The 24,701-nt window shown below is 36.5% G+C and overlaps 8 protein-coding genes and 1 long non-coding RNA gene across 9 annotated transcripts in view; 4 read left to right on the forward strand and 5 right to left on the reverse strand.

Annotated features, from left to right (window-relative positions):
* The window catches only part of LOC129795447 (mediator of RNA polymerase II transcription subunit 1), a 1,235,552-nt gene that overhangs the window by 314,649 nt on the left and 896,202 nt on the right, over positions 1-24,701 (reverse strand). The window lies entirely within an intron of this gene.
* Positions 7,491-15,518, forward strand: LOC129795714 (uncharacterized). The gene is made up of 3 exons (XM_055837190.1): positions 7,491-7,800; positions 12,410-12,782; positions 13,616-15,518. The coding sequence occupies exons 1-3, from the start codon at positions 7,755-7,757 to the stop codon at positions 13,770-13,772; spliced, it is 576 nt and encodes a 191-aa protein (XP_055693165.1). The 5' UTR covers positions 7,491-7,754; the 3' UTR covers positions 13,773-15,518.
* LOC129795729 (uncharacterized) lies at positions 14,633-15,518 on the forward strand. Its single transcript, XM_055837207.1, has one exon. It carries the CDS (start codon positions 14,633-14,635, stop codon positions 15,125-15,127), a length of 495 nt encoding a protein of 164 aa, XP_055693182.1. The 3' UTR covers positions 15,128-15,518.
* LOC129795561 (H/ACA ribonucleoprotein complex subunit 4) lies at positions 16,367-18,788 on the reverse strand. The gene is made up of 5 exons (XM_055836955.1): positions 18,692-18,788; positions 17,939-18,571; positions 17,492-17,766; positions 16,937-17,341; positions 16,367-16,742 (listed from the first exon to the last, which is right to left on the reverse strand). Exons 1-5 carry the CDS (start codon positions 18,702-18,704, stop codon positions 16,533-16,535), a joined length of 1,536 nt encoding a protein of 511 aa, XP_055692930.1. The 5' UTR covers positions 18,705-18,788; the 3' UTR covers positions 16,367-16,532.
* Positions 18,903-19,725, reverse strand: LOC129795746 (iron-sulfur cluster assembly 1 homolog, mitochondrial). Its single transcript, XM_055837227.1, has 4 exons — positions 19,518-19,725; positions 19,379-19,432; positions 19,142-19,292; positions 18,903-19,071 (listed from the first exon to the last, which is right to left on the reverse strand). The coding sequence occupies exons 1-4, from the start codon at positions 19,596-19,598 to the stop codon at positions 18,968-18,970; spliced, it is 390 nt and encodes a 129-aa protein (XP_055693202.1). The 5' UTR covers positions 19,599-19,725; the 3' UTR covers positions 18,903-18,967.
* Positions 19,834-21,607, forward strand: LOC129795624 (2-oxoglutarate and iron-dependent oxygenase JMJD4 homolog). Its single transcript, XM_055837065.1, has 2 exons — positions 19,834-20,854; positions 20,920-21,607. The coding sequence occupies exons 1-2, from the start codon at positions 20,331-20,333 to the stop codon at positions 21,560-21,562; spliced, it is 1,167 nt and encodes a 388-aa protein (XP_055693040.1). The 5' UTR covers positions 19,834-20,330; the 3' UTR covers positions 21,563-21,607.
* LOC129795631 (alpha-methylacyl-CoA racemase) lies at positions 21,591-23,244 on the reverse strand. The gene is made up of 2 exons (XM_055837073.1): positions 22,788-23,244; positions 21,591-22,716 (listed from the first exon to the last, which is right to left on the reverse strand). Exons 1-2 carry the CDS (start codon positions 22,893-22,895, stop codon positions 21,697-21,699), a joined length of 1,128 nt encoding a protein of 375 aa, XP_055693048.1. The 5' UTR covers positions 22,896-23,244; the 3' UTR covers positions 21,591-21,696.
* On the forward strand, positions 23,283-23,735 carry LOC129795767 (uncharacterized). Its single transcript, XR_008751142.1, has 2 exons — positions 23,283-23,493; positions 23,564-23,735. It is a non-coding gene; the product is annotated as an uncharacterized LOC129795767 (long non-coding RNA).
* On the reverse strand, positions 24,016-24,653 carry LOC129795753 (uncharacterized). Its single transcript, XM_055837235.1, has 2 exons — positions 24,364-24,653; positions 24,016-24,255 (listed from the first exon to the last, which is right to left on the reverse strand). The coding sequence occupies exons 1-2, from the start codon at positions 24,608-24,610 to the stop codon at positions 24,110-24,112; spliced, it is 393 nt and encodes a 130-aa protein (XP_055693210.1). The 5' UTR covers positions 24,611-24,653; the 3' UTR covers positions 24,016-24,109.

A 24,701-nucleotide genomic window follows, 5' to 3' on the forward strand; every position in this document is an offset into this window, starting at 1 on the left:
TATGGGAGATGTTTATGCTAGCCATGTTTTAAAGGTACAACTGGCTAGGAGATTTATTCGGGGGAGGGGGGCATGGGAAAGAATGAAAGAACAAAACCTGCAGAGATTCTCTGCCAATGATGTCTCAGGAGCCGACAAGCAGGACGTTGTACAAGTTTGTGGGATGCGCACCAACGGAATAACTCGAGGGTTCCATTTTGCTGCATAACTCATCGCAGATTCCTCCGTGCCATTCCTCTTTGCGCTCTCTGTGAAGAAAAAGGAGCAGCAAAGAAGAGAACAAAAAAAATCCCGGGTATTAGGGCAATGTTTTATTTTTATTTTCATACTTGAGGATCGCGCGCCAGGGACAAAAAATGGGCTAAAATTAATTTAGCGTCGTCTTTTGAACAAGAGAGAATTTTCGAGGGGTTGGGATTTTTAATTTCTACGAAAGCTCATTTTGCGATCTGTGGACGTCTGCTCTTAATGCCATCATTGGATCCCTTGTGTTCATCTTCTTCGTGCTGCCGCACAGCCTTCCGTTGTCCTCCCTTTTTCCTAAAGAATTTTTTAATTTAGAAACCCAAAGAGAATTCTACACCAAAAAAAAAGTTAAAAGAAAATTGTGCACGTCTGCTCTACCTGGCGGCCCCAAATTGGCGAGAGATCCAACCGATTGCCACAAAGGCCACCATTAGAAGGGTGACCAGGAGTACGAGTAATTGCCATCCAGACCATCCATATAATGCTTCGTTCACAAACCTTGGCGAGAAGAATATTTTGTTTTTCGTTTAAAAAATTTTACCTACTCAATAATTTAAATGAAAAATTAGCATATTTCTTCATACACAGCACTCACCTCTCAATTAGAGTTTTCTTTTTTGATGTCCACGGATACTTCATTATTTAATGCAAATTTCCTTCTTTTTTTTTTAAATCTCCAAAAAGGGCGTAAAAATGGCACAAAAGAAAACCCGAAAGACACGAAGAAATTTTAAATGTTTTAAAGAAAAAATTATTACATCCCAGAGCATCCTTGAATTTCTGAGCATTCGTGTGGAAAAATAAGGAAATTGGCGCACGCGGACTTTTCTCAGGTTTTTCTCATAAGCGCTGATTTTGCTCTTGAAAAATTCTACAGGTATAATTAAATTATCTCACAGTCATCACCTAGACTTTCCATGGACAATTATCAGGAATTTTCCACACTTAATTCACTTCCATCTTACTTCCTCTCACTCAGTGGAGATTTTTTAAATTTATATTGTTGCCAATGAACTCCATTTTGTTGGAATATCCCTCAGAAATTAATTGAAATATTCCCCAAATATTAAAAAAAATTAACATCTTGTTAATTGTTAATTTTGTTGTTAACAATTTTCTCTAATTTAATCATGAAAGCATTAAAATAGGGGTAACTGGGGTAAAATGGTGAATTTTTGAGAGATAATTTTTCCTGACTTCTTTGACTGAGATGATTTCTCTCTATCTCAACGAGAAATTGCATTTTCCAAACCCTTGCACTTTCACCATTTTGCCCCAACCCTGGGGTAAAATGGTGAATTGCGGCTTTTTGTACCCTAATCATAATTTAATGAAATTCTTTTAGCAAGGCATTATAATATCTATTGAGAATGAGAGATTTGTGTACCAAATAAAACTTTTTTTTAATAAAAAAAATACAAAAAACATAAAAAACATTAAATTTAAGAAATTTCCATTTTTATTTATTTAGTTTATAAAAATTGGTAATAGTGAGTGATCAAACATCTTAAATTGTATGTAATAGTTATACTGATTAAGGAAAAAAAATATTTTTTTTTAATTTAAAAAGTTATTTAAAAAAACACCAAATTCACCATTTTGCCCCAAGCGGTTCTTTTTACTATCAGTGTTTTACGGGAAAACTGGGAAATTTTTTTTTGGAAAATTCATATTAGATTCGTCTTTAGCAATAGTTACTCTACTTAAAAAAATGCGTGTGGATAAAAAAAAAGCACAGAGAATTTCGCCTGAATTTAATTTGTAGTTTAGAGGTTAGAAAAATTTGTTTTTCAAATAAAAGCCAAAATATTGGATCAATTATCATAAAACTTTCTAGGCGTGTGCAGGAGTATAAATTACAACTACTGACAAAATTAGACAGATTAGTATCAACTACTTTTTGAGATATTAATTTTAATTTTTTCCGATTCACCATTTTACCCCAGGTTCCCCTACATGTATTTGCGTAGGAGGAATGTGGAAAGAATATCAAAAATTGAGAAGGGTACCCCCATGAGTTGAGTGTGATCATGGTACTCCCAAAAACATTTTGCCGTTTCTTTTCGATGCATGGTGAGATGATAAAACAACAAAAATTCTTATTATCAATAAACAAAAAAAAAGAATTCATGCTGGAGGATTCACCTGAGAATCCCGTTAGGTGTTAAGGTGCGATTTATACGTAAATTGCTTTGCATTTCGCGAAGAGGCCTGAAAAAGATGGTACATACAATCATTAAAATATATATACGGGTGATAAGTGGTTTCCAGCATACATATGTAGAAGTTCTCATATTCTTTATGGACATTCACGACGTATGCAGTGAAGAAAATGAACGATCAACGTGATCCGCGTGGTACTTTTTTCACCTTTTTTTTCCTGCTAAATATATCGAGAGAAAAATTTTCTGTGTGCAACACGACATTGTCGTCGTTGAGAGAATCATTCTTGTGCTCAAGCGCCGAGACAAACGTGCGCTTCAACGGATGCGGGATGGTAGATGATGGTAAGAAAGGTATATAGAGGAGAGGAGGCGAATGATCCTCGCGATGGATTAAATGAGAAGAAAGAGAAGAAAAAATATATTGAGAAAAAGATGCAAGAAAAACATTGGAATCATGATTTTGTGTATAGAGGTCTATGAAACAAGTTGATTACATGGCGTCTTTGTGTAATTTTTCCTCCGCAGCACAAGATCGAGGAGAAGAGTACTTGAACAATTGAGAATCAGGGTGTGCAATCTCCTTGCCGCGCGCGCGCCTATACAGCGAAGATTCCTCCGAAGAAGATCGCACAGAAGAGATCCTCTGGTCTACTTGAGATCTCTTCTTCTCCATTCTTATAGCTACATTGGCTTTGGCATTGTGATGCCCCATCCACCACCGCGACTACATGAAGCTCTCGTTTGAGGAATTAGATAATTTCACGCCGTAATTATTTACACTCAATAATGCGGCAAATCGTTCCTCGTGAGACTTACTCAAAGAATACCCCAAGAAGGTGCCCCTCTTCACTCTACCTATACAATTTATTTATAAAGAGTGTGATTATGGGGTCTGCCAAGCAATATAAGAAAAAAAAAAAAGAAATCGCGTCATGTAAGAAGATTCTATGCGCAGTGTGGATGAGCAACGTGAAGAATAATTCTCACACACAAATATATTATGCGGAGAATTATTGCTAAATTGCCCCACAATGATGATCACACAAGAATGATCGTAAATTATGAAATCAAACTCAAGAAGTACATTGACAGGCTTTTATTAAATTTAACAGTCAGGAAAATCTTCTTTTTTTTTGTAGTGTGCAAAAAAGAACTCTTCTTTTTTCCCCATCTTGCTTTTTTGCTTCTTCAGCTAAACAACAACACTCTTTACATGCCCCAGAGTTGAGTTAAATAAAATCTTCGCGTACGTTCTTCATTGATTTAGCAATTCGTTTTACTTTCTGCTTCAGAATGCGATTTTCTTTTCAATTGCTTTTCGGGATTTTCCCTTATTGATCATTCTTTGGAAAAAAAAATCTTTGTAGATTTCTTAGGTAAGGTTAATGAATTGATTAAGAATTTACTGTGAAGAATATTCTAATAAGAAAGAAAACTAAAACCGAAAAACTCAAATAATCTCAGTTAGGGCATTGCTGAAATTTCATTTTCATGTGAATTGAAAAGTTAACGTTTTTTCGTTTAAATTTTAAATTTTTTTGAGCAAGTTCTTGTTCTTATTCTTTTCGTGACCACAGGGTGGATGTTTGGATATCTAAACTCCCCCTGAAAGTTCAGAATGTTCATGATTTTCTTTAGATCTCACAAACGAATAATTTTCATAGCAAATTTTATGAAAATAAAATAATAGAAAAGGAATTTTCAAGTGTTTTAAAAAGCAATGAAAGCTAGAAAAAAAACGTTAAACATTTGAAATAAACATCAAACGTTAGAAAAGAAGTGTCAAAGAGTGTATAAAGGAGTGTTAGACGTTAGAAAATATGTCAAGCGTTAAATAAGGAATGTCAGACGTTTAATCGAACGTGAGCAGTTAAAGTGTACGTCAAATACTAAAAATTAACATCAAACGTTAGAAGAGAAAATGTTAAATGTCTGTAAAAAAATATCAGATCATTTTTAAATCCGTTTTAAACGTCTTTTAAGTTAAACAAAAAAAATTGAATGAATAAAAATCTAGCTAGGCCCCTAGAGAAATACTGGCCCTTTTAATAATGTATTGATTTATTAATTATATTATCGCGTTAACGCTTCGTCAATGATTTTTAGTGATAAATTTATTTTCAAGATAAATACGTGATTTATTTTATTTTATTCTTAAACCCTGGATGCCCCATTCTCTTCTACATATTCTCAAAAACAGAACACTTCTAAAATTCTTAGAAACATTTTTTTTTTCATTCTTCATTTCCAAGATCATTTGGCAACTTCACAAGAGGTATTTTTTTTATATTAAATTAAGCAAATTAAAGCGATTTATTGACCCTTTGCTAACTTCCAGCAAGAATACATAATAACTCAAGTCTTCAGCAGCACACCAATTTTGATCCACGTTTCTTCTGTTTTTACTATTTGAATTTAATTAGAAGAGGAGAAAAAATATTTAGCAAGATGGTGACATTTGAATTGAGGAAGCTAAACATCCCAGGAATAGAGGGAAAAAAAAACACAGAGTTCAAAGCGAAAATTTAATTCACATCCCATGAAGAATATATAATAATATGGAGAAGAGATGGGAGGTTGATGGTCTCCCATTGGGTGGATTCTTTTAATCAATGACATCATCTATGTGTGCGATCTCTTGTGATCGCCACAAAGCACATACCTCGCGAGAATCGCAGAGCTTTTGAAGAAGAGATTCCTCCTAATTACATTATATTGACCACGTTTTTTTCTTATTGTATTATTTCTTCCTTCATTACCCCGCGTGTGTAGCTTGTTTATGCTGTGTTGCGCGATGAGATGTTTTGTAGATTCTAATTTCACATAATAGCGCGCCTGAATGCGAAGACGTCTTGTAAATTAATGTCTCTCTATGGGTTGTGGAAATGTTCCACCATCTCTTCCTCTGTACTGCGCGCATCTCTCCTTCTCATGGGAACTCTGAGACTTTTTGCCAATTGCACGATAAATCAGCATACATGATCACCAATTGATTGTACCACGGAGGAAATAAAAGGGATCTTCTTCATTCCCAATGAACTTGGAGTGAAAGAGTTCAATTGAAAATTATTCCGCGTACTCTGTGAGCAAGGAATCCTCTATAACAAATAGAAAAAAAGACGTCTTCTTTTGCTCTCACTCAAGGAGAAGAAGGATTTCCTTTTTTTCCATATCAATATAAACCTTCTTTCAATCCCATGATATGTACTCCCCAAGACAATGTGTAATTTATAGCTACGTTCACGAGTCTAATCACATTGTGAATAAATCAAAATTAGTTCTTTCCCATATATTCACCTCGTAAAAGATGCTTAAATACAAAGCAAAAAAAAAGAAGTAGGAGAAGTTTAGAACTCTGGAAATCGAAAGGGATTCTCGCGCGAGCTCGCAGTGGAAATTGAAAGTACAGTTTTAATTATATTATTTATCTCGCGCTTCATTTTCTTCTTCTTCTTGCCCGTTGAAAATGGAAATTGTATGAAGATGCTGAAAGAAATGAGAGTACAACCAAAAGTAAAAATTCCCTCACTGTGGCGCTGTTAATAAATGATTCTTCTCTTTTATCTTTCAGAACCAATTGGTAATTTACGGAGCACATCCACAGGGCCACACAGCAGACATTCACACATGTAGGGAGAGAATGGGACAAATGGATGGGCTACATAGATGCACAGGTGAGAGATGGAAAGTGAACCCTCACAGCATCCAGGTGAGAGCGTGAGGCATACAGAAGTTGCAAAAATGCACCACAAGGAAATGACTCGTAGATGGGGATTCGCGGACAAGCAGAGGGGGCTGTAACGACAACGTGAGGAGAAGGATAGAGAGAGAATTGTTAATAATATCGTGGAGGAAAATGCGAATTGGAGGTAGAAAAGGAAGGATAAAAAAAGGGAGCCAACGTGAGCACTCCTTTGAGAGGAGACATGATCAACACTACCTTAGAGATTTATTTGAACAAAAACGATTTTTTTATTTAAATATTCCTTATAGTAGATGATATTGGAATGAATTTACCCTTTCGCGTCAATCTTATCTTGTGATATAAAGAAATTTTGAGGAACTTTCTTTGTAGAAATGTCTCCTTGGCATCTTCTACGTCAAGTTAAAACATATATGGCAGGGCGGGGCTAATTGTGTCAATTTGGATAAATCGCTATCTTCAGGACTCCCACGGGGCAAGAAATTTTCCTAGATAGATCATTCTCATTAGAAATTTCCTTGCCAACAACTTTTTCTCAGACTGCTTTTCTCTATCTCCATGGAAAATATGAGCCAGCTGTAAAACACCAAATGCTACAAAAGAAACGTCAAAGTTAGAAAAAAAACGTCGAAAGTTAGAAAAGAAATAATATTCAAATATTAGAAAACGGAATGTCAAACGTTTGAAGAGAAATGTTTAATGTTTAAAAAGAATTATCAAACGTTATAACAGAAACTTCAATTTTCAAAAGAAATGTCAAACTTAAGAGAAATACTGTTGTATGTTAAAAAAACAAAGCGTTAGAATACAACAGCAATTAGGTTTAAGTCGCGTTGGACGTAATTTGAATATGATTCTACCTAAAGAAGGCCTTTCAATGCAAAGTTGATTTAAATGGAATATAACTAATTAGAACTTATTTATTTGTAAGCAATGAAATTAAGTATAGAATTATATAAAATATAATGTAAAATGAACACTCAAACAAAAGTGTTCTTGCTTTGGCATTAGCACTCAATTTCCATCGATTAGTACCTCCTAATGAGGAAGGAGAATTATAGAAAAATTAATTATTTTGTAGCTCTAAAAAACCAAAAAAGAGGAGAATTTCATGGTGGAAATGTAATTTGCGCCACGAGTGTGTATGCGCCAGATAATGTTCTTTCGATACAGCGCGGTAAGACGCGAAGCCTTGCGGTTGGAGGGAGTGAGAATGCTTGAGGAGTGAAGAATAAAAAGATTTCATAGAATAGAATGAGAAAAATGGAAGGAAGATGTGAAGAAGAGGACAAAAAAAAACGGCAACTACAAAATCCATCGCGGGCTGCATTTGGTGGGGGAACTCCCTTTTAAGTGGCAGCTCCGGCGAACTCCTAGCCATTTGAGTTTCGTGAACTTGACTTTGAACTCATCCATCTCCACACGTCTGTGCAGCAGACTCTCAGAGAAAGAACTTTGTGAAGAAAATATATTTCTCCATTTTATTTTATTTTTTAGTTCTGTGTGAGATCTTCGGGTGCCGTCAAGCCCTTTTTTTTCATTAAAGAGTTTCACTTTTTTCCACTCTCACTGTGCGCGAGTTCTGTGGAGACATTTTTTCTTTCTCAAAAGAGTTTCATCAAAAGTGTTTAAAGAAGAAAATGAAACTAATTTTGTGTATTTGTGCCCTCTTGGCCTTTGCCACGGGTGAGTATCCCTTGAAAATAATTTCTTATGCAAAAATTTGTCAAGAAAAACCAAAAAGTGAGCTCTGTTAGAACGAAAGACTTAAACGTCTGCGTGACGACGAACCCGGGCGCGCGCGACTCACGAATTGGATTAAAATTCCACTCAGGGAGACTTTTGTCAATTGAAAATGATTCATCGAGGCTTTTAAAACATTATACTGTGATGCACACCTAAAAGCCTTTCCTCACGGAGGTGCGCGGGGTTTGTTGGATGTGAAGGAATACATAAATAAAAAAAGAAGATTTATTTGTGCGATGTGAGGCCAATAAACGCAATTACATTGTCGCCAATGAGCGCGAGGAAATGCGCGTTTCCGGTGGATCAAGATCTCCTCTCTTGCACTTCAATCGAGATAAAATTCATACAGTTTTCTTTTTCTTCTCCACAAAATACCTCCTTTTTTACAATCTCCCGGACTCTACTTGTTCTGCTTGATGGTGAAGATTCTTCTCCTGTAGTTTGTGCTTCTTTGTTCAATGGCGCACCGTGTCATTTCACGGCGAATTGAATTTCAATCAACATCTTCATCAAGATTTTTCTTATTTTTTTTTCCTTTAATTTACCTTAATAATATACCATTTTCTCACATTGCACGTGCGTCAAAGAGGAAACAAATAAGAATTCAGTGTGAAAAATCAATTTTGCCAAAAAATTAACAAAAATATCACGCTTCAGAATTGATACGAAAAAATCGTATTAGTTTGTAGAAGAGGTCAACCGTGTTAACACTGTGAGGACCTCAAAGGCTTCAAAGTGTTCATTATGTGAAGAAATCTTTTTAATTTCTCTCAAAAGGTCCATATTCCAGTAAGAAATATATTTTTAGATTCCTCAGAGAAAAGAATTTTTATATGATGTTGTTCATAAAAGGGGCTAAAAAAATCAATGCAGTTTACTGCCTCATTTTGATCCTTTCTGTTTTGAAGATTTTACATGAAAAGATTTTGCTAAAAAATCTGTAAAAAAGAGCTCCAAAAGCTTCCAAAAATCTTTTCATTTATTATTTAGTAATTAAAATTTCTTTGATTAATTTTGCCCCAAGCGTTATTTTCAGTTGAAGGTATTTGATAAAGTACCTCATCCAGGATTTCAAACTATCCAAAAAAATCTTTTTTTTTTCAATGTAAATTAATTAGGATTAAGTAGAAGTTCTTTCTTATTGGTTGTTAAACCCAAGCAGAGTGCTTATTGATCAATTTTTTCTCAATTAAAACCCTTTATATCTGGTTGAGCTTCGGTGTAAAGTTCTTTAGAATTGAATATAGAACAAAAATCCGATTTATTTTCTTCTAATTTTCATGCGGCATTTTAAGCACCGCTGGGTCCTCTGAACAGAGAATTTGTCTGAGTGTATTTACTCTCTGGGTGCATTTATATATTAAAAGAATTCTTATCGACAGTATCGTGATTTAATTATTATCCTCCTTCATTTTCCACATCTTCCACCCAATGAGCTCGTTTGGGTTCTTTTTTTTTCTTTCATTTTCAATTAATTCCCCTCTAGTATAGGCCTCTGGGTGGTGCGAGCTGTTTGGAGACGCGCGTGATGGCAGCAGTGGCACAAAAAGAAGCATCTATAGCGTATACGAAACTGATGCAAGAATATCTATTTCTGTACGAGTTATTAACAATTTATTGCGAAAAATAAGCTCGTTTTGGAACGATATTGGTTGGTGGGAGCGCCAAGAAAAATTAAATTCAAATGAATAGAATTTGCTCCGGGAGATCTTCCATGTCGAATTCGATGGCCACACTAAATTGCGATCGTGCTGAATTGATTATGGAGGATGCGGGAAAAATTATGCGCGATCACTGAACTTTTTATACAAATGTGCGAAAGATAAAACTTCCACTCCGTGTGCTATGTGTGGCTCTACATTTTCCCCCTTTTCGCATTGCCTTTATGCCCGGTTGTCCATTGAACTCATCAGAGCCATGGTGAATTCTTTTTTTTTCGTGCTAACAATTCGAGAGGTGGTGCGTCCATCCCCAATAAAAATGTTGATTTGTGGGTAAAAATTTTGCGTGACGATGTGAGAAATTTTCTTGGACACATCTCCCGGAGTGACACACGTTCCTCCTATGCTCATGGAGCTTGAAATGTGGCGTGTAAATGGGAATTTTATAGCTCTCAATTCGTCTTCTCTTCCACCTGAGCTGCTGCCGTCCCTCCCCTCTTCATCTTATCACCTTGTGCGCCAGCTTCCTGTGTGTCAATGAGTGTGCGGGGATCGACGCGGTTTGTCTATTAAGAATGCGACACGCTGTGGGTTCTCCTGGGAAGTGTGTGCAAGAGTTGTGCGCGTCTTCTGCATACAAAAAGTCACGATAGAAGTCTGTTTTTTTATTCTGTCTCTTTACCATGTTGCCACCAGATCACGATTTTCTTAAATAAAGAAATAAACTTTCCATACGGAGAATATTTTGAGAAGTTTCAGTCAAAAATTTTTTATCCAAATGGGATCATTAAGTTGAGAAAGAAAATTAGAAAATTTCATTAATTTTCTTTTCAAAAAAAAAACTTTATTCATCATGAGAAAATCAATTGAATATTCTAAAGTTGATAAATTCGTTACATTAACTTTAACTTTTCTTAAATGTTTTTTCACTCATAAAAAAAACTAAATATTTCAGAAATTCTCTCAATTAACCATTCACGTTAAAATAGATTAAAATTTAACTAAAAGAACGTTCTATTTCAAGGAAAAATACATTTCCCGAATTCCCAAATTCTCAAAAAATATTCTTTAATTTATAGTTCAGTGTTGAAAATCTTATTTACAGCGATGTAGCCAGAAAATTCTAGGGAGTAAAAAGACAATTTTCCCATTTAAAGAACAAGAAGAATCAGTTATAAAAAAAATTTAAGAGATTTTAAATTTTTATATCTTTGAGATTAGTTCTAATGTTTAACGTTTCTTTATTATTGTTTGACGTTTTTTATTCTAACGTTTAATATTTTTTTTATTGTTTCACGTTTCTTGTAAAAAATATTGAATGTCTCATTTTTAATGCTTAATGTTTTCCATGTGTAATGTTGGGCGTTATTTTTCTAGTGTTTCATGTTTCATGTTTTTTTGCAATACTTTGACATTTCTTCTCTGTCATCTGACGTTTATTCTAACGTTTGACTTATACTTTTGACGTTTTTTTTCAAATGCTTAAAAAGAATTTTTTATAATCTTTTTCCAGTAAGTTTAGGCCTTCAAATAATTTACTTATTTTTATCTCTAAAGAAAAATCTAAACAACCGCATCTTTTAGAGTGTTTAAATATCCAAACACCCCTTTGCTGACTACGCCACTGCTTATTTTTTTCTTAAGAGTGAAAATATACCCTTAATGTGAATTCTTTCGTCGTTTGGGTGGCGCGCAAAGAAGGAACATAACCACCGAAGATTGAAATCATCTTCATGCTGCGTCTGCAAACCGAATGAAACGGGTCGTGATGCTATAGCAAAAAAAAAATAAAATAAAAGTACGGCACGGCTGCGCATTTTGAAACGCGATGGTCATCGCTAAAGGAGGGACGCACGACCGAAAGAGAAACCGATTTGCAATATTGCTTTGATTTTATCGTTCCCTTTTGCAAGTGGAATTCCTTCGTTTTGCAATAGAATTTTTTATTATCTTCTCTGTGATGCCTCTTTAGCGCACTCCTTTTCCTCCCTGCATCCGTCGTTCTCTTGCACGGGTCCCAACCTCGGGCTTTTAGAACGGGGGAATATACTCTCATGGCGGAACTATTAATCAAATTTTCCTCTGTACAACATGGAATAAAATAACTCCAAGGATGTTCGAGAGATGAATTTCAATTGGCGAGGAATTTTTTTTTATTCATAATTTATACGTCTAGTCAGTTAGTATGAAATGTGATTGGAATGAATTAAATAAATAAATTCTCCCCTAATTAAAATTAGTAAAGTCCTAGCCGTGTGGGTTAACGCTCGTGGTTCCCATTCCAAAAGTTGCATGTTCAAATCTCGCGAAAGAACTTTTTTTCTCACAGTATTTTGCACCTTGTCGGCAAAATATGGTTTAAATGTGAAATTTCTGTGGATTTCTTGCAAAATTCTTGGCCATTTCATTGCAAAGGACTTAAATATGCTACCAATTCTACACCATCCTCCTTTTCTCCTTTGTCCGATCAACTTCATATGTTATATGCAAATTCAATGTCTATAACAAAGAATTCCTCGACTTTGACAATTTTATAGAGTCAGAAATATTTCCCATGGAAAGAACAATAAAGCCATGTTCTTTAACATAAAATGGATATAATCGAATTCATTTTAATCTCCGTATTCTTTTCTTTTGCTCTTCTTCTACTGAAGAAATCCCATGAGGGGGGTTTTCCTTTCTTATTCTCTTCTGCAATTTCAATTGTCTCCATCCGGCTTCTGTATGTGTGTGAATTTGCAGAATTTTAAATCTCCCCCGCGCGAAGAAGTGCTCAGGAGTGCCCCCAACTGTCCATTAGAGCTCAAAGAGGACGATGACTTTGAAGAATATTCTTTTATTGCTTTCTTCATGTCATGGGAATTGAATTGTTATTCCATCTTTTGCAGGTCAGAGAATTACAACAATACAACTTGATGGTGTACAGTACTTTGTCAGCCGAATGAATCCCTATTCGCCTGAGCTAAACTACTTCCTGGCCTATCAGTACTGTCGTTCACTTGGATTGCAATTGGCATCATTTGAGACAAAGGAAAAGGTGGAATCAATGACGCAGTACCTCCAGAATGCGGGCTACAGCAAATACGACTTTTGGACATCCGGGAATCGTCTTGGAACGGGAATGTTCCTCTGGATGAGCACAGGATTACCATTTAATGCTACATTTGATTATTTTGAAAACTCCAGTGATGGTGTAGCATCACCCCTTGAGCCAGTAGATCACAATCAGAATACAGCACCACAGAGAACAGCTAGAGACAGGTAAGTGGAGTTCCCAGAGAGTACTGGGGGTGCTTGTCTTAAGGGAAGTCTCTATTGAGAGCTGGTGAAATTAAATGGTTTTTTTTTGGGGTTTGTCTTAAACTTGGTTTTCAAGTGTTGGTCACATTTAAAGACTTATTATTGAAGAGTAAGAAAATCACTTTCCGCCATCTTAGGTGCGACGCCAGCTTGTAATTTTCCTCAAAACACAAAGGTAAGTTTTTCTCAGGATCTACTAGATGGATTTTGATGGAGTAAAAAGCAAATGAAAGAGGAAGGATTAGCGAAGAATGAACCAGAACAGATTTTTAAATTTCGACTCAGAAGTTGAGAAAAGTCAATAAGATTATTTGTCTAGTTTTCTCAGTTTCTGAGTCGTAATTCAAAATTTAGTTCCGGTACATTCTCTGCTAATGCATCCTCTTACATTTGCTTTTTACCCCATCAAAATCTATCCTGTAGATCCTGAGAAAAATCTACCTTTGTGTTTTAGGACAGTTCTGTGGAAAAGTCGAAAAATCACAATGCTAGCAATTTGTCCAAGAGACCCTCCTTAACTATGATGATGCCTTCTTTTGATTTTTTTCAAACTAAACACGAATTGAAAGACAAAATTTAACGGTTTTGAGGACAAGTTTTAATTCTAATTTATCGATCAAACAATCCCTTAAAAAATGTTTGAATATTCATTTTGAAAGCTAGTAAGAATCTAGAAGATCTGAGGAGAAGCAGAAAGCTTTGAAAAATAACTATATTTTAGCAAAAAGGGAAAAGCGGAAAAACTAATAAAATCCTCTTTTTTCATCTCTCTTCCTCTTAAACAAAAATAACAGTAGTAGCGGTCTCGAGAGAGGATGTGTGATCATGCAGGCACCTAGCCTGCGATGGGCCCCTGAAGACTGTTCAGCTGTGAAGGATTTCATTTGTGAACAAACCAGGTGCTACTACTACAACTACGGGAGCATTCCTGTATCCTCGGCTCAGGGGTAAGGAAAACGCGTAGTCGATCGACGCAGTTAAGTTAAATAGGTGAGCTAGCCCCCTCCCGCCGCAAATTCGGAGGGCATCCTCAATAAAAAAAATAAATAAGATGAGGAATGTCCTCCATTTCGTGCTTCTTCTCCACATGCACACACGCACACACCCACACACACCGAGAAACTTTACTTTTTAATTGCATATATTTTTTTTTCTCACTAATTTTTTTTTACTGCCCCGATGTTACGCATAACCATCCCTCCCGGGCATCGGGGATTAACGAAAAGCAAATTAAATGATGATGCTTAAAAGTGGAGAGAACTAACCAAATTAAAAAATATTTCCGTCAAGCGTAATCTGGACAAATATGGAAGCTACTGTGAAAAATTAAAAAATAAATTATTTCGAAAGATTTTCCAGCTAAAACTCTACAATCTGTATAATTACAATTTTCCACAAAATTCAGTGAAATAAGAAGCTGCAAGAGTGCCATCTGTCGTGGTAATCGCAAATGTCTTTTATTCAAAATAATTAACTTTCTATAAATTAGAAATAATTATCATTTACAAAATTCATTCTTACAGTCCTCACAGTAGTTTCTTGAATTGCCAGATGATGAAAATTTAATGAAAATTAAAGTCTAAAAAAATATTGGTGGCCTGGGGTTAGTCCAACTAATTTGCTTCTGTTAATTTCTTATTAAAAAAAAATTAATAGAGCCTAAGTTAAAAAAATAATTTAGGGATTGAACTTGAATAACAATAAAAAAAATTCATTGCGGGGGCATTTTTAGACGACCAATTTCTTCAACGACAACCACAACAACCACGACCACACCTGTGCCCCACTACCTGCCATCTACCACCTTCAAGATGCCCCTTGCGATGACACTCAACCTCCGCAGTGAACCCAAGCACCTCAATGAGCATCCCGATCGTCCTATTCCCGTTGAGACAGTCACGGAGGAAGCTGAGGAAGCTCAAGAAGAGAGCAGCAGTGCAGGGAATGACGAACCATCCGAAGAAGCTGACAATGAGGAGACCACAGAAGAGCAGGAAGCAACCGAAGAGGTCACCGAGGTGACAACAAAACTCCCCATTACACCCGTGGAACAGCGCCTCAAGCAAATCACCGAGGAAATTGAGAAATTCAGCAATGCCGATGTTGACAGCGAAATTGGACGACAGAGCTTCTTCTCCCTCTCGGACCTCATCAAGAATCTCCGGCCAAATGACAAAAAGACCCCACAAATTGACTCAGACTACAGCAATACAATGCGCGTGCTGGGCGATACGAAATCCCTCATCAATGACGACGCTCGGAAACTCAAGGAGGGCACTGTGAAGATTACACGATCCCTGTACTAAGAAAATTCAAGTCTCCACCAAAATTCTTACGAGATCAGCAGAAGACTCCTTAAATAAAGCATCCCCTTCTTCCTACTTCCTCTGTGTGTGTGTAGACCATCGAGGAAGAGGACGAAGGAATCCTCATGGACTTTTCTGTTGAACTCAAATCCTTCTTTTTCTTAAATCTATTTTGTGGTTGACCTTTCTTACCTCCTTTTATCCCCCCCCCCCTTTTAGGGTTTCCTGTGAGAATTTATAATTTTAAACTTGACCAATTTGATTAAAAATAAAATTGGGAATTACTTTTTACAAACATTGAAAGAAAAAAAAATACGAAAATTTAATTGTAATGAATTGAGGAGGAATAAAAATAATCAATAAAAGACAATATTTGTCACATTGAGAATGATTTCTTGTTGCTTTCTTGCGTTATTCTTTTATTTTCTTTGTTTTTTAGCTAAGTTTGTGATTTTTTTTTGTTTCTTTGGGTCATATTCTGCCACCAAGAAATCCCTTAAATTTCAGAACTAATTCTTGCAATTCTTGAAATTTCAAGGATTTCTTGGTCGCTAAATACGACCCTTTATTTATTTTTTGTTTTTTTAAATATTTTTTTCTCCATTTTTTCTCTTTTTTTCTTTAACGAGGTAAATTGTCGCTTCACTTCAATTATTCATTCGAAGCGCAGCGTTGAGCAATGTGAACGAAGCCATAATTTTAGAAGAGAAAAGAATTGTGAAGAATTGAAATAGATTTAATTGAAGATTAGAAGTCCAACCAACTCAGGTCTCCTAAATTAACCGCTTCACAGAAAATCACATTACAGGAAAAATATAGTCAAAAGTGTATTTTTTCACTATGGTTCACTAGAATGGCTGCCACGACTGAACCGCTTGACCGATTTTCAAAAATTTACCAGTTTTGGAAAGGCGATTAAATTACCTTTTCATCGATAGTCTATTTGTCAAAATCGGTGCACTAGCGGCCGAGATACGAAAGGTCAAAGTTGAAATTTGTGAAATCGTAAAAAAAACGCCTTTTGCCTAGGTTTACCAAAATGGCTGCCAGGAAAAAACGGATTGACCGATTTTTAAAAATTTACTAGTTTTGGAAAGGTGAGAAATGTACCTTTCCAAAATTGGCAAATTTTTGAAAATCTGTTGACCACAACCGGAGATAGAGCCACTTGAAATTTGCCTTCAAAAATACGTCATTTTTGCATGCCCGGAAACTTTTGATTTTTAAGAAAACTTCAAATTAATTTTTTTATCACGGACAAAGTCCATTTTTTATTATAATTTTAAAATAAAAATTTTCATAAAGAAAATGCATTAGAAATCCAACTTACGACTTTTCCCTGCCAAGACTTTAATTGCCATGGGCCAATCCTCTTGATAAAGAGGAGAGATCTAAATTTATCTGCTTAGGCTTCCTCCTGCTTCTCTTTGTCTTTCTTTTTCTTCTTTTTCTTCTCCTTCACCTCCTCGGGAGCCTCTTCTGTGGCCTCCTGCGGAGCTTCCTCATCACGTTTTTTCTTCTTTTTCTTCTGTTTCTTCTCCCCAAGGTCTGTCTGGCTGGTGTCTAATGTTGTATCCGCTGCAGCTGATGTCGTACTGCCAATACTTAGCTTCCGCTAGTGAGAAGAAGAAACGTTTTTAATTAAAATTTTGACAAGAGATCTTCTCTCAAAGAAAGAAAGTTTTGCTTTTTAAGCATCAGCAAGACCAATCGATTGACATAATCACAGGATTTTGTCATTAAAAATCGTTTTATCATCACAATGTTAAAGGAATTTGAAGGAAAAATAAAACAAGAAGTATTTTTTACCTTCTTCTGCACGTCTTCTGCAGCATCAGCCCCATTGGAGCATGATTGATCAGGGCGCGCACTGTAGTCCACGTAGCTTGTGAGGAATTCCTTGGGGGTATTCTCATTGGGACGCCCATATTTGTCCAGCTTCCCCGCTGCAACGAGGGCCTTCTTTGCCGACGCTTTGGGCCCCAGGCCCCATTTACGCGGATACACATCACGTTCCATGATGACGCGCTTTATTTTGGCACATACCCCGTGATCGCAGCTCGCCATTGTGGCTGTTGTCATGAGGGCAATGGCCAGAGCAATGGCTTCCCCCTTTGTTGTGCAAATCACAATCTCCTGATTCAATTCAATGCCATCCTCATACCTCAGGACACCCGGAAGCATTATTTTAGCTCCATAGCACACGGCATTGACCTGTGATAGAAGCAAAAAAACATTTATTTATTATTTTAAATTGATAAGAAAACACAGTGAGGGTCAATTGAACTGCAGGAAGATTTTTTTTCTTTTATCAAACAAAGACTTATCACAAAGGCAAAAAAAGCTTAAAGTAGGGCAACTTACAGAGCTGTCTTTCATGAAGATCCTCTTGTGGCCAACGAGAAGTCCCTCAAGTGGCTGGATTACCCTCCTCAGCATTGATTCATCTTTGTGATGGTCATACATGTACTGGGCATCCATAACATCGTGCATCGTCACCATGCTCTCCTTCTCGGACTGAATACCCGAACGGACACGCCGGAGTTCCGTCATGTGGCCCCCAACGCCCAGCATGAGGCCCAAATGGACGCACATTGTACGAATGTATGAGCCCGCTTCGCAGCTAACCCAAAAGACACCTTTAATCAATAAAAATTCCCCCAAGAAAAAAACACAAAATCAGTTCAAATCTTGATGCTTTTTCATCCTTCCGGATGGGGTGAAAACCTGGCTGTATTTGGCTTTCTCCCACATTCCCGGAAATGGTGATTAACCCCCCAAAATCCTCAAAAAAAAGGAACTCAAACTCACCGAGATTCCTGTTTACATCAAAATCCAGGAGTTTGCTGTCATACACCGAACGGACGCGAAGTTGACGCTTTACGGCTGAAATGAGTGGTGGGCGCTGGAATAAGGCCCCACGGAGCTTCTCGAGACCCTGATGGATTTTTGTGAGTGACTCCACGGCAGCGTGAAGCTTGAACACGGCTACGTACTCCTTGCCAGCACTCTGCTGGGACTTTACGAGCCTCGTAGCTCGATCAATGCACACAATGAGGCATCCCGTAACCTTCGGATCCAGCGTCCCTGAATGCCCTGTCTTTTGCACTTTGAGAATCCTCTTGAGCCACGCAACAACCTCGTGCGAACTGGGATTCGATGGCTTGTCAATGTTCAAGAAGCCCGAACTCACGTAGTCCTTGATGTCTCTGTTGAGGGGCGACGCACCAAACGGAAGTGGCGTGTAGTGATTTGTGCGCACATTGAGATGATCGAAGTTCTTAAGTAGCAATGGCCATTTGGATGTGTCCAGTGTGGGGACCTTCTGCGAAGGGGCAATGAGGAAGTTTCCCGTACGCTGTAGTTCCCCCAGATTCTCCTCATCTTCCGCCTCAACCTTTATTCGCTTCTTTTTCTTCTCCTTCTTCACGGGCGACGTCATTTCTACGGGGATTTGCAGAGAAAGTTCAGTTAAATTTACAAATAAAACACACGCGGGGCATGCTCAGAGGTTTTGGGAACAATTTGGAATAGGATTTGTGTGAAATAAATGCATATTTTTACCTATATCTCCCATTTTTTCGAGGATAACGCTCAAACACGTGCTCAAAGCTTTGGTTGACAAACACGTTTGGCACTGTCACTCGCCGCATACCCGGTTGTCAAAAATATTCCTTCTAAAAGCCTCCGCATGGTGGCGCTGAGAACTTGAGAACACTAAGAACAGATTTTTTTTAAATTATTATTTCTTTCTACATAAAAAAAATAAATCAGACAGATTCTACAATTTATTATATATTTAATGAGATAATTTAAGGTTTTTTTCTAACTTCAGCAATTTTATATACTAAATGACTCTCCACAGCCGCAAGTCCCTTTTATATTTGGATTATTAAAAACAAACTCAGAAGAGACTTTTGTTTCAACGAAATCCATTTCAGTTCCTAAAAAAAAATATAAAAAAAAAACTGATTAATGGTTAAAAGGCTTTTGAAAAGGAAAAAAAAGACAAACCTAGGAGAGACAGTTGAGCTTTCTTATCTATTATCACACGAACATCGTCCTGTATAACCTCCTCATCGAGTTTATCCTTTGTTTTGGCATAATCAAGCGTGTAGGACAGCCCATTGCATCCTCTTTGCTTTACACCAATTTTCAGACCGATCTAAAAAAGAAATTTTATTTAATTACTCTAAAATAAAAGGTCAGATTTACTCCATTCTCCCCTACACACTATCAATGAAAACTCACGTATTCATTTTTTCCTTCTAAAAGAGTCTTTATCCTTTTTACAGCAGCAGGGGTCTACAAATATAATTCAAACACAAATTATTTTAATATTTTTTCCAGAATATAATGAAATCATTGAAATCTGAAATGAAAATCTCACCAAAACAAGAGCAGCTCTCGTTGGCAATAATTTGCGATTGATAGCACGTACTGTAGCTGTGGCTACAACTTTGGTAGACATCCTCTTTGATTGCACCTTCTCTTCACGATAAAATATCTTTAATTTTTATTTCTACGCCAATTTTTATTTCGTCGCAATACGAGAGATTTTTTTTTATTTTGGTTTTGCAACAAAAACAATGACAGCTGACTCTATCGTCAGCTGATCGTCCTGTTTTCGTATCTGTTTGAGAACAGTTTTTTGAAGTCAACGAAAAAGCTCTACTGCACGTAAAAACAGTTAAATTATGTTATTCGTTTTTAGTTAATCGTAGGAGGCGTGTGTTGTACAAGAAAAATTAATTTGAAGAGACGCCAATGTGAATTTGATAAAACCATGTAAAATAGAATTCGTCGGGGAAAAAGGATGATAGAAATATTGATTGATTTAAAAGATTTAAAAGCTGATTGAACACAAGAAGGGATAAAGAATGGTTAACTCGTACAATAGAATCCATCACCATCAAACATTTGCCAATCATTTATTTACCAATCACAACGACATTTTGTAATCTGGCGCGCTCGTCATAGATTTTTATTATCCTCGCCACACTCACCCACACCGCAGATCAATTTGAAATAAAATACAGTCCACTGAATTGCGATCCCTAACAGTCGGTGAAAAATTAAAATTTTTTTCAGAAGAAATCATAACCTAAAAATATATTAGTGTACCTAACCTTAAAAAAATTGTGCATTATTTATTTGCTTTATTTGTGTCTTATTATTCCTCGATTATTTTTATTTCTAAGTAATGATTGAAATTGAAAAGGATTCTCATGAATCCTTGAAAAATAATCCCACAGATTATACAAAAATATCCTGTATAAATCGCATAAATTGTGGCAAAATAACCTACCCGGAATTCTTTTCTAATTTCATGCTGAAAAATGTCCCCGTAATTCTAACATCAATTTCCCAAAATTGGCAATGCGAAAAGTGGATAAAATTGGATGAAAATGCAGAGAAAAGGATGAACTTTTCCCAGTTGAGAAAGGAAATTCCCAACATTAGGGTTCCTGTGGCAAATTGCTCAAAACCATATTTTAATTCTCACGAAAAGAGTGAAATGAATTTTCATGATTTTCTCGATTGCTGGGAAAAGGGATTTAAGGATGATCCGTTGTATTTGAAGGATTGGCATTTGAGGAAAGAATTGCCCAATTATCAATTCTACAATGTACCCGAATTCTTTGCTTCTGACTGGTTGAATGAAACCCTCTGTGATGAAGATCAGGATGATTATAAATTCGTCTATATGGGTCCCAAAGGAACGTGGTAAGTTCTTTTTTTTTCATTAATTGATCCTTAACACTTATTCTATATTTTTTTTTTCTTTACAGGACCTCATTTCATTGTGATGTCTTCTCATCATTCAGTTGGTCAACTAACATCGTTGGGAGGAAGATGTGGTTCTTCCTGCCACCCGGTGAAGAGCTTAAACTCAAGGACAGATATGGAAATCTTCCATTTTCCATCTCCCAGAAGGTTCTTGAAGGGAAAAATGTGAAATTCTTCATTGTAACACAACGCCCTGGCGAGGCAGTTTTCGTTCCAAGTGGATGGTTTCATCAGGTCCACAATCTCAATGATACAATCTCAATTAATCACAACTGGTTCAATGGAACACAATTTAAATCCATTTGGAAGGCACTTGAAAGTAATTTAATTCAAGTACAGAGAGAAATTGATGATTGTAGAGATATGGATAATTTCCAGGAACATTGTCAGATTCTCCTTAGAACCTCATTTGGGATGAAAATTGAGGATTTTCTTACAATTATGCAAAAAATTGTACAAAAAACAGGAGAAAGAACGAGATATTTTGAAGGCTTCCAATTCGGAGAGAATCATCTACTATTTGATGTAATAAGCATAGATTATGTTCTCATAGATATGCTTAATTCTCCAACAATTGAAGAAAAATATATCAAGAAAATTAATGAAATTAGAAAAGAAATTGAAACCATATTAAAGATGAAATAAGTTAGAAAAATTTGCAAATTAAATTCTGTTTGTTTTATTTAATTAGTTTAAGTCTTTTATTCCCATTTACCTTATTTTTAAAACATAAAAAAATCCCATCACAAATTTTTCATTGAATTGTCCTGTAGCTAAAACTACAATTTTCCTTTCCCTGTAGTTAAAATTGTATCATTCTTAACAAGTTCTTTAATCTTTTCGGCATTGTAATCAATTTCCGAGAGAATTTCCTGAATATTTTCCCATTGATCTTTTTCCTTTTTCGCCACACTAGAAACTGCCGGAGTTTCTGAGAGTTTTGGCGCGGGATTTGGTATCATTGCGTTGCTGTTGTAAAAGACATTTCTCTCCTTATTATGCAGATGGTGTGGAGCATCAGTCCAATGAAGAACTGGATAGACGCAAGAGTCGGTGGATTCAAAGAGATCCGACCATTCTTTTTGAGTTTTTGTCCGGAAAATACCTTCAAGCATCTTCCTGCCCTTCTCATTGTCATCAAACTGTGTGAGTTGCCCCTCAATGCCCAAAGTTTTGAGCATTGTTTGGAAAAATTGCTCCTCGAGGCAACCGACAGACATGAATTTGTTATCTTTCGTCTCATACGTATCGTAGAAGAAGCATCCCGTGTCGAGGGTATTCTCACCGCGATTTCTACCCCAAATTGGAAGACTTTGCGATCGTGTCAGGAAGCTGGACACGTAGGCTGCTCCTTCGACCATTGATGAGTCAACAATTTGACCACGTCCTGTATTCTGGCGCGCAAGGAGTGCTGCGAGGATCCCAAAAGCACACAGAAGACCACCACCAGCAAAATCAGCTAACAAATTAACCGGAGGTGTGGGTTTTTCATGTTTCCTCCCCAGAAAGGAGAGAATACCCGAGATGGCTAAGTAGTTAATATCATGACCAGCACGTTGAGCCAATGCCCCATTCTGACCGAATCCCGTGAGACGAGCATAGATTAATCTGGGATTCTCACTCATCAGTATCTCCGGGCCAAGTCCCAGTTTCTCCATTATCCCCGGTCTGTAAGGTTCAATCAGGACATCAGATACTCTACAGAGTTTCCTCACAATATTGCGTCCTTCTTCATGCTTTAGATTTATCGCAATGTTCCTTTTGCCATCCTTCAGTGTATCCAAGAAGTTTTGTGGTGCCTAATGGAAGGGGATTAAAAATCACATCTAGAGATCATTCTGGAGATCAGGAAAACAAACAATTGAGAAACCTTATCTATTCTTGTCACCGTTGCTCCAAAGTCCGACAAGATCATGCCACAGAAAGGTGCCGGGGCTAGGCCAGCTAATTCAAGTACTCTCACACCCTTCAGAGCCATTGTTAATTGGGGAAATAAACTCTTTTTCTGCACTTTAGATGTATACCTGTTGATTAATTTAACTTCCACCAGACACCTTCTGAATTGTAATTCAGGTCGGTGTGAAAGGTCATTAAATGATCACCTTCCTTCACTTTATCACTTTGTTTACTTAATATTCAATTAAGGAATGTTAATTAAATCCTTTTGAATTAGACAGTACATAAAGGATGTTATCTAATAAAACACCTTTTATGAACTGTCCTTTAAGTTTAGTTAATTAATTCTGTCAATTCTGTAAAAAGTAAACGAATATTATTTTTCAATAAAAACTTTTGTTTTTCTTTTGCAAAATTGAGGTTATGTTACTAACTAGCGATGTCAAATTGACATTTCTTCTTTTTCTTCCAAAAGTAAAGCTTTTTGCTATAGCTTTGTTGTTTCGTTTCCAAAAAATTCGTTTTAGCTGGTTTTTGCAAGTAAAAAATATTTAAAAACCCCCACAAAATAGCAAAATCAGTGGAGGAAGAGATCCTAAAGAGTTGGGTCATTAAAGGAGACCGAAAGGACGAAAATTATCCAAGAAAAATGTGCATGAAGTAAAATAAAATGGCAACAGGTAAACAATTTCTTTTGCATTTTCTCTATTTTTCTTTTAATCTTTCAAATCATTTTTTTTGTGTTTTTAGTTCGATGGAGTCTAAGAATTGCCCTTCTAAATACTGATGCACAGCATAGACAAGCTCTAACATGCAGTCCACAGCTAGTAGCGTCCTTTAGAAACATCTAATAAACAGAGACAATTAAATTTTTTTATGTATCATGCTTAGCAAATAAATAAAATGTAATTCTTGAAAAAAAGGGTTTTTTTTTTCATTAACCCTTTCGCGTCCAACGTGAAACATAAAAACATTGAAACATGAGCTCTTACGATAATTATAAATGCTCTCAGAGGACTTTTCTCAGAACGTTTTCTTTGGTCTTTTGCCGGAATTTGATGCTTTTCTAACTTGAAAAAAAAAAACAATTAAATTCAGCGTATGACCCAAAAAAACGTGAAAGGATTAAACAAAATAAGCCTCAGGTCAAAACAGGGATCTAATGAAGCAAATAATTCGATTCAAAATGATCAAATAATTAATGCAAACAATTCTAATAATTTTATTAAATTGACTTCTTAAATCGTTACAATTATTGCATAATTTCTTTGCACAAATCCTCTTTATTCATTTATTTCAACGTCTTTTCCATGCTGCGAAGGATGGGAAAAATGGGGGGAATGCTGGAAGTGGACTTATTGCCGGAAACTGCGGTGCTTGAGGGGCTTGAGCACTAGCTGCCATGATCTGTTGTATAACTGCCATGATCTCTGCAAACATTGCTTTAACAAAAAAAGAAATTTCAGTACAAAATTCAAAGATTTCAAGGGTTTCTTGGTCGCTGAATTAGGCCCAATGTGTACAAGGTATAAATTGCTCAATTCGCTTACCCATGACTTCTGCAACTTGATCAGTGGGATTTGCAGCTGGATCTGGGGGTCCTTCCGGAGCAGTAGGATCTTCCGGTGGATCTGCTGGATCCTCAGGGGCTGGTGGATCGGGAGCCGGTGCCTCAGGCTCTGCATCATCGGCAAAAACAACAGAGACTCCCAGGAGGAGGAACAAGATGAAAACTCGAGACATTTCGATTACTTCACAAAACAAAAACTGATGCTCCTCCACTGCTAGAAGCCCCATTTTATACCCCAATATTTGATAATTATTCGCAAATTTTCTTTCATCTAACTAAATAATGAAAAAAATATGAATCAATCAACCTTGCTCGCGA

Source organism: Lutzomyia longipalpis, chromosome 4, assembly GCF_024334085.1.
Source record: "Lutzomyia longipalpis isolate SR_M1_2022 chromosome 4, ASM2433408v1".
In the NCBI taxonomy this organism is placed as follows: domain Eukaryota; kingdom Metazoa; phylum Arthropoda; class Insecta; order Diptera; family Psychodidae; genus Lutzomyia; species Lutzomyia longipalpis.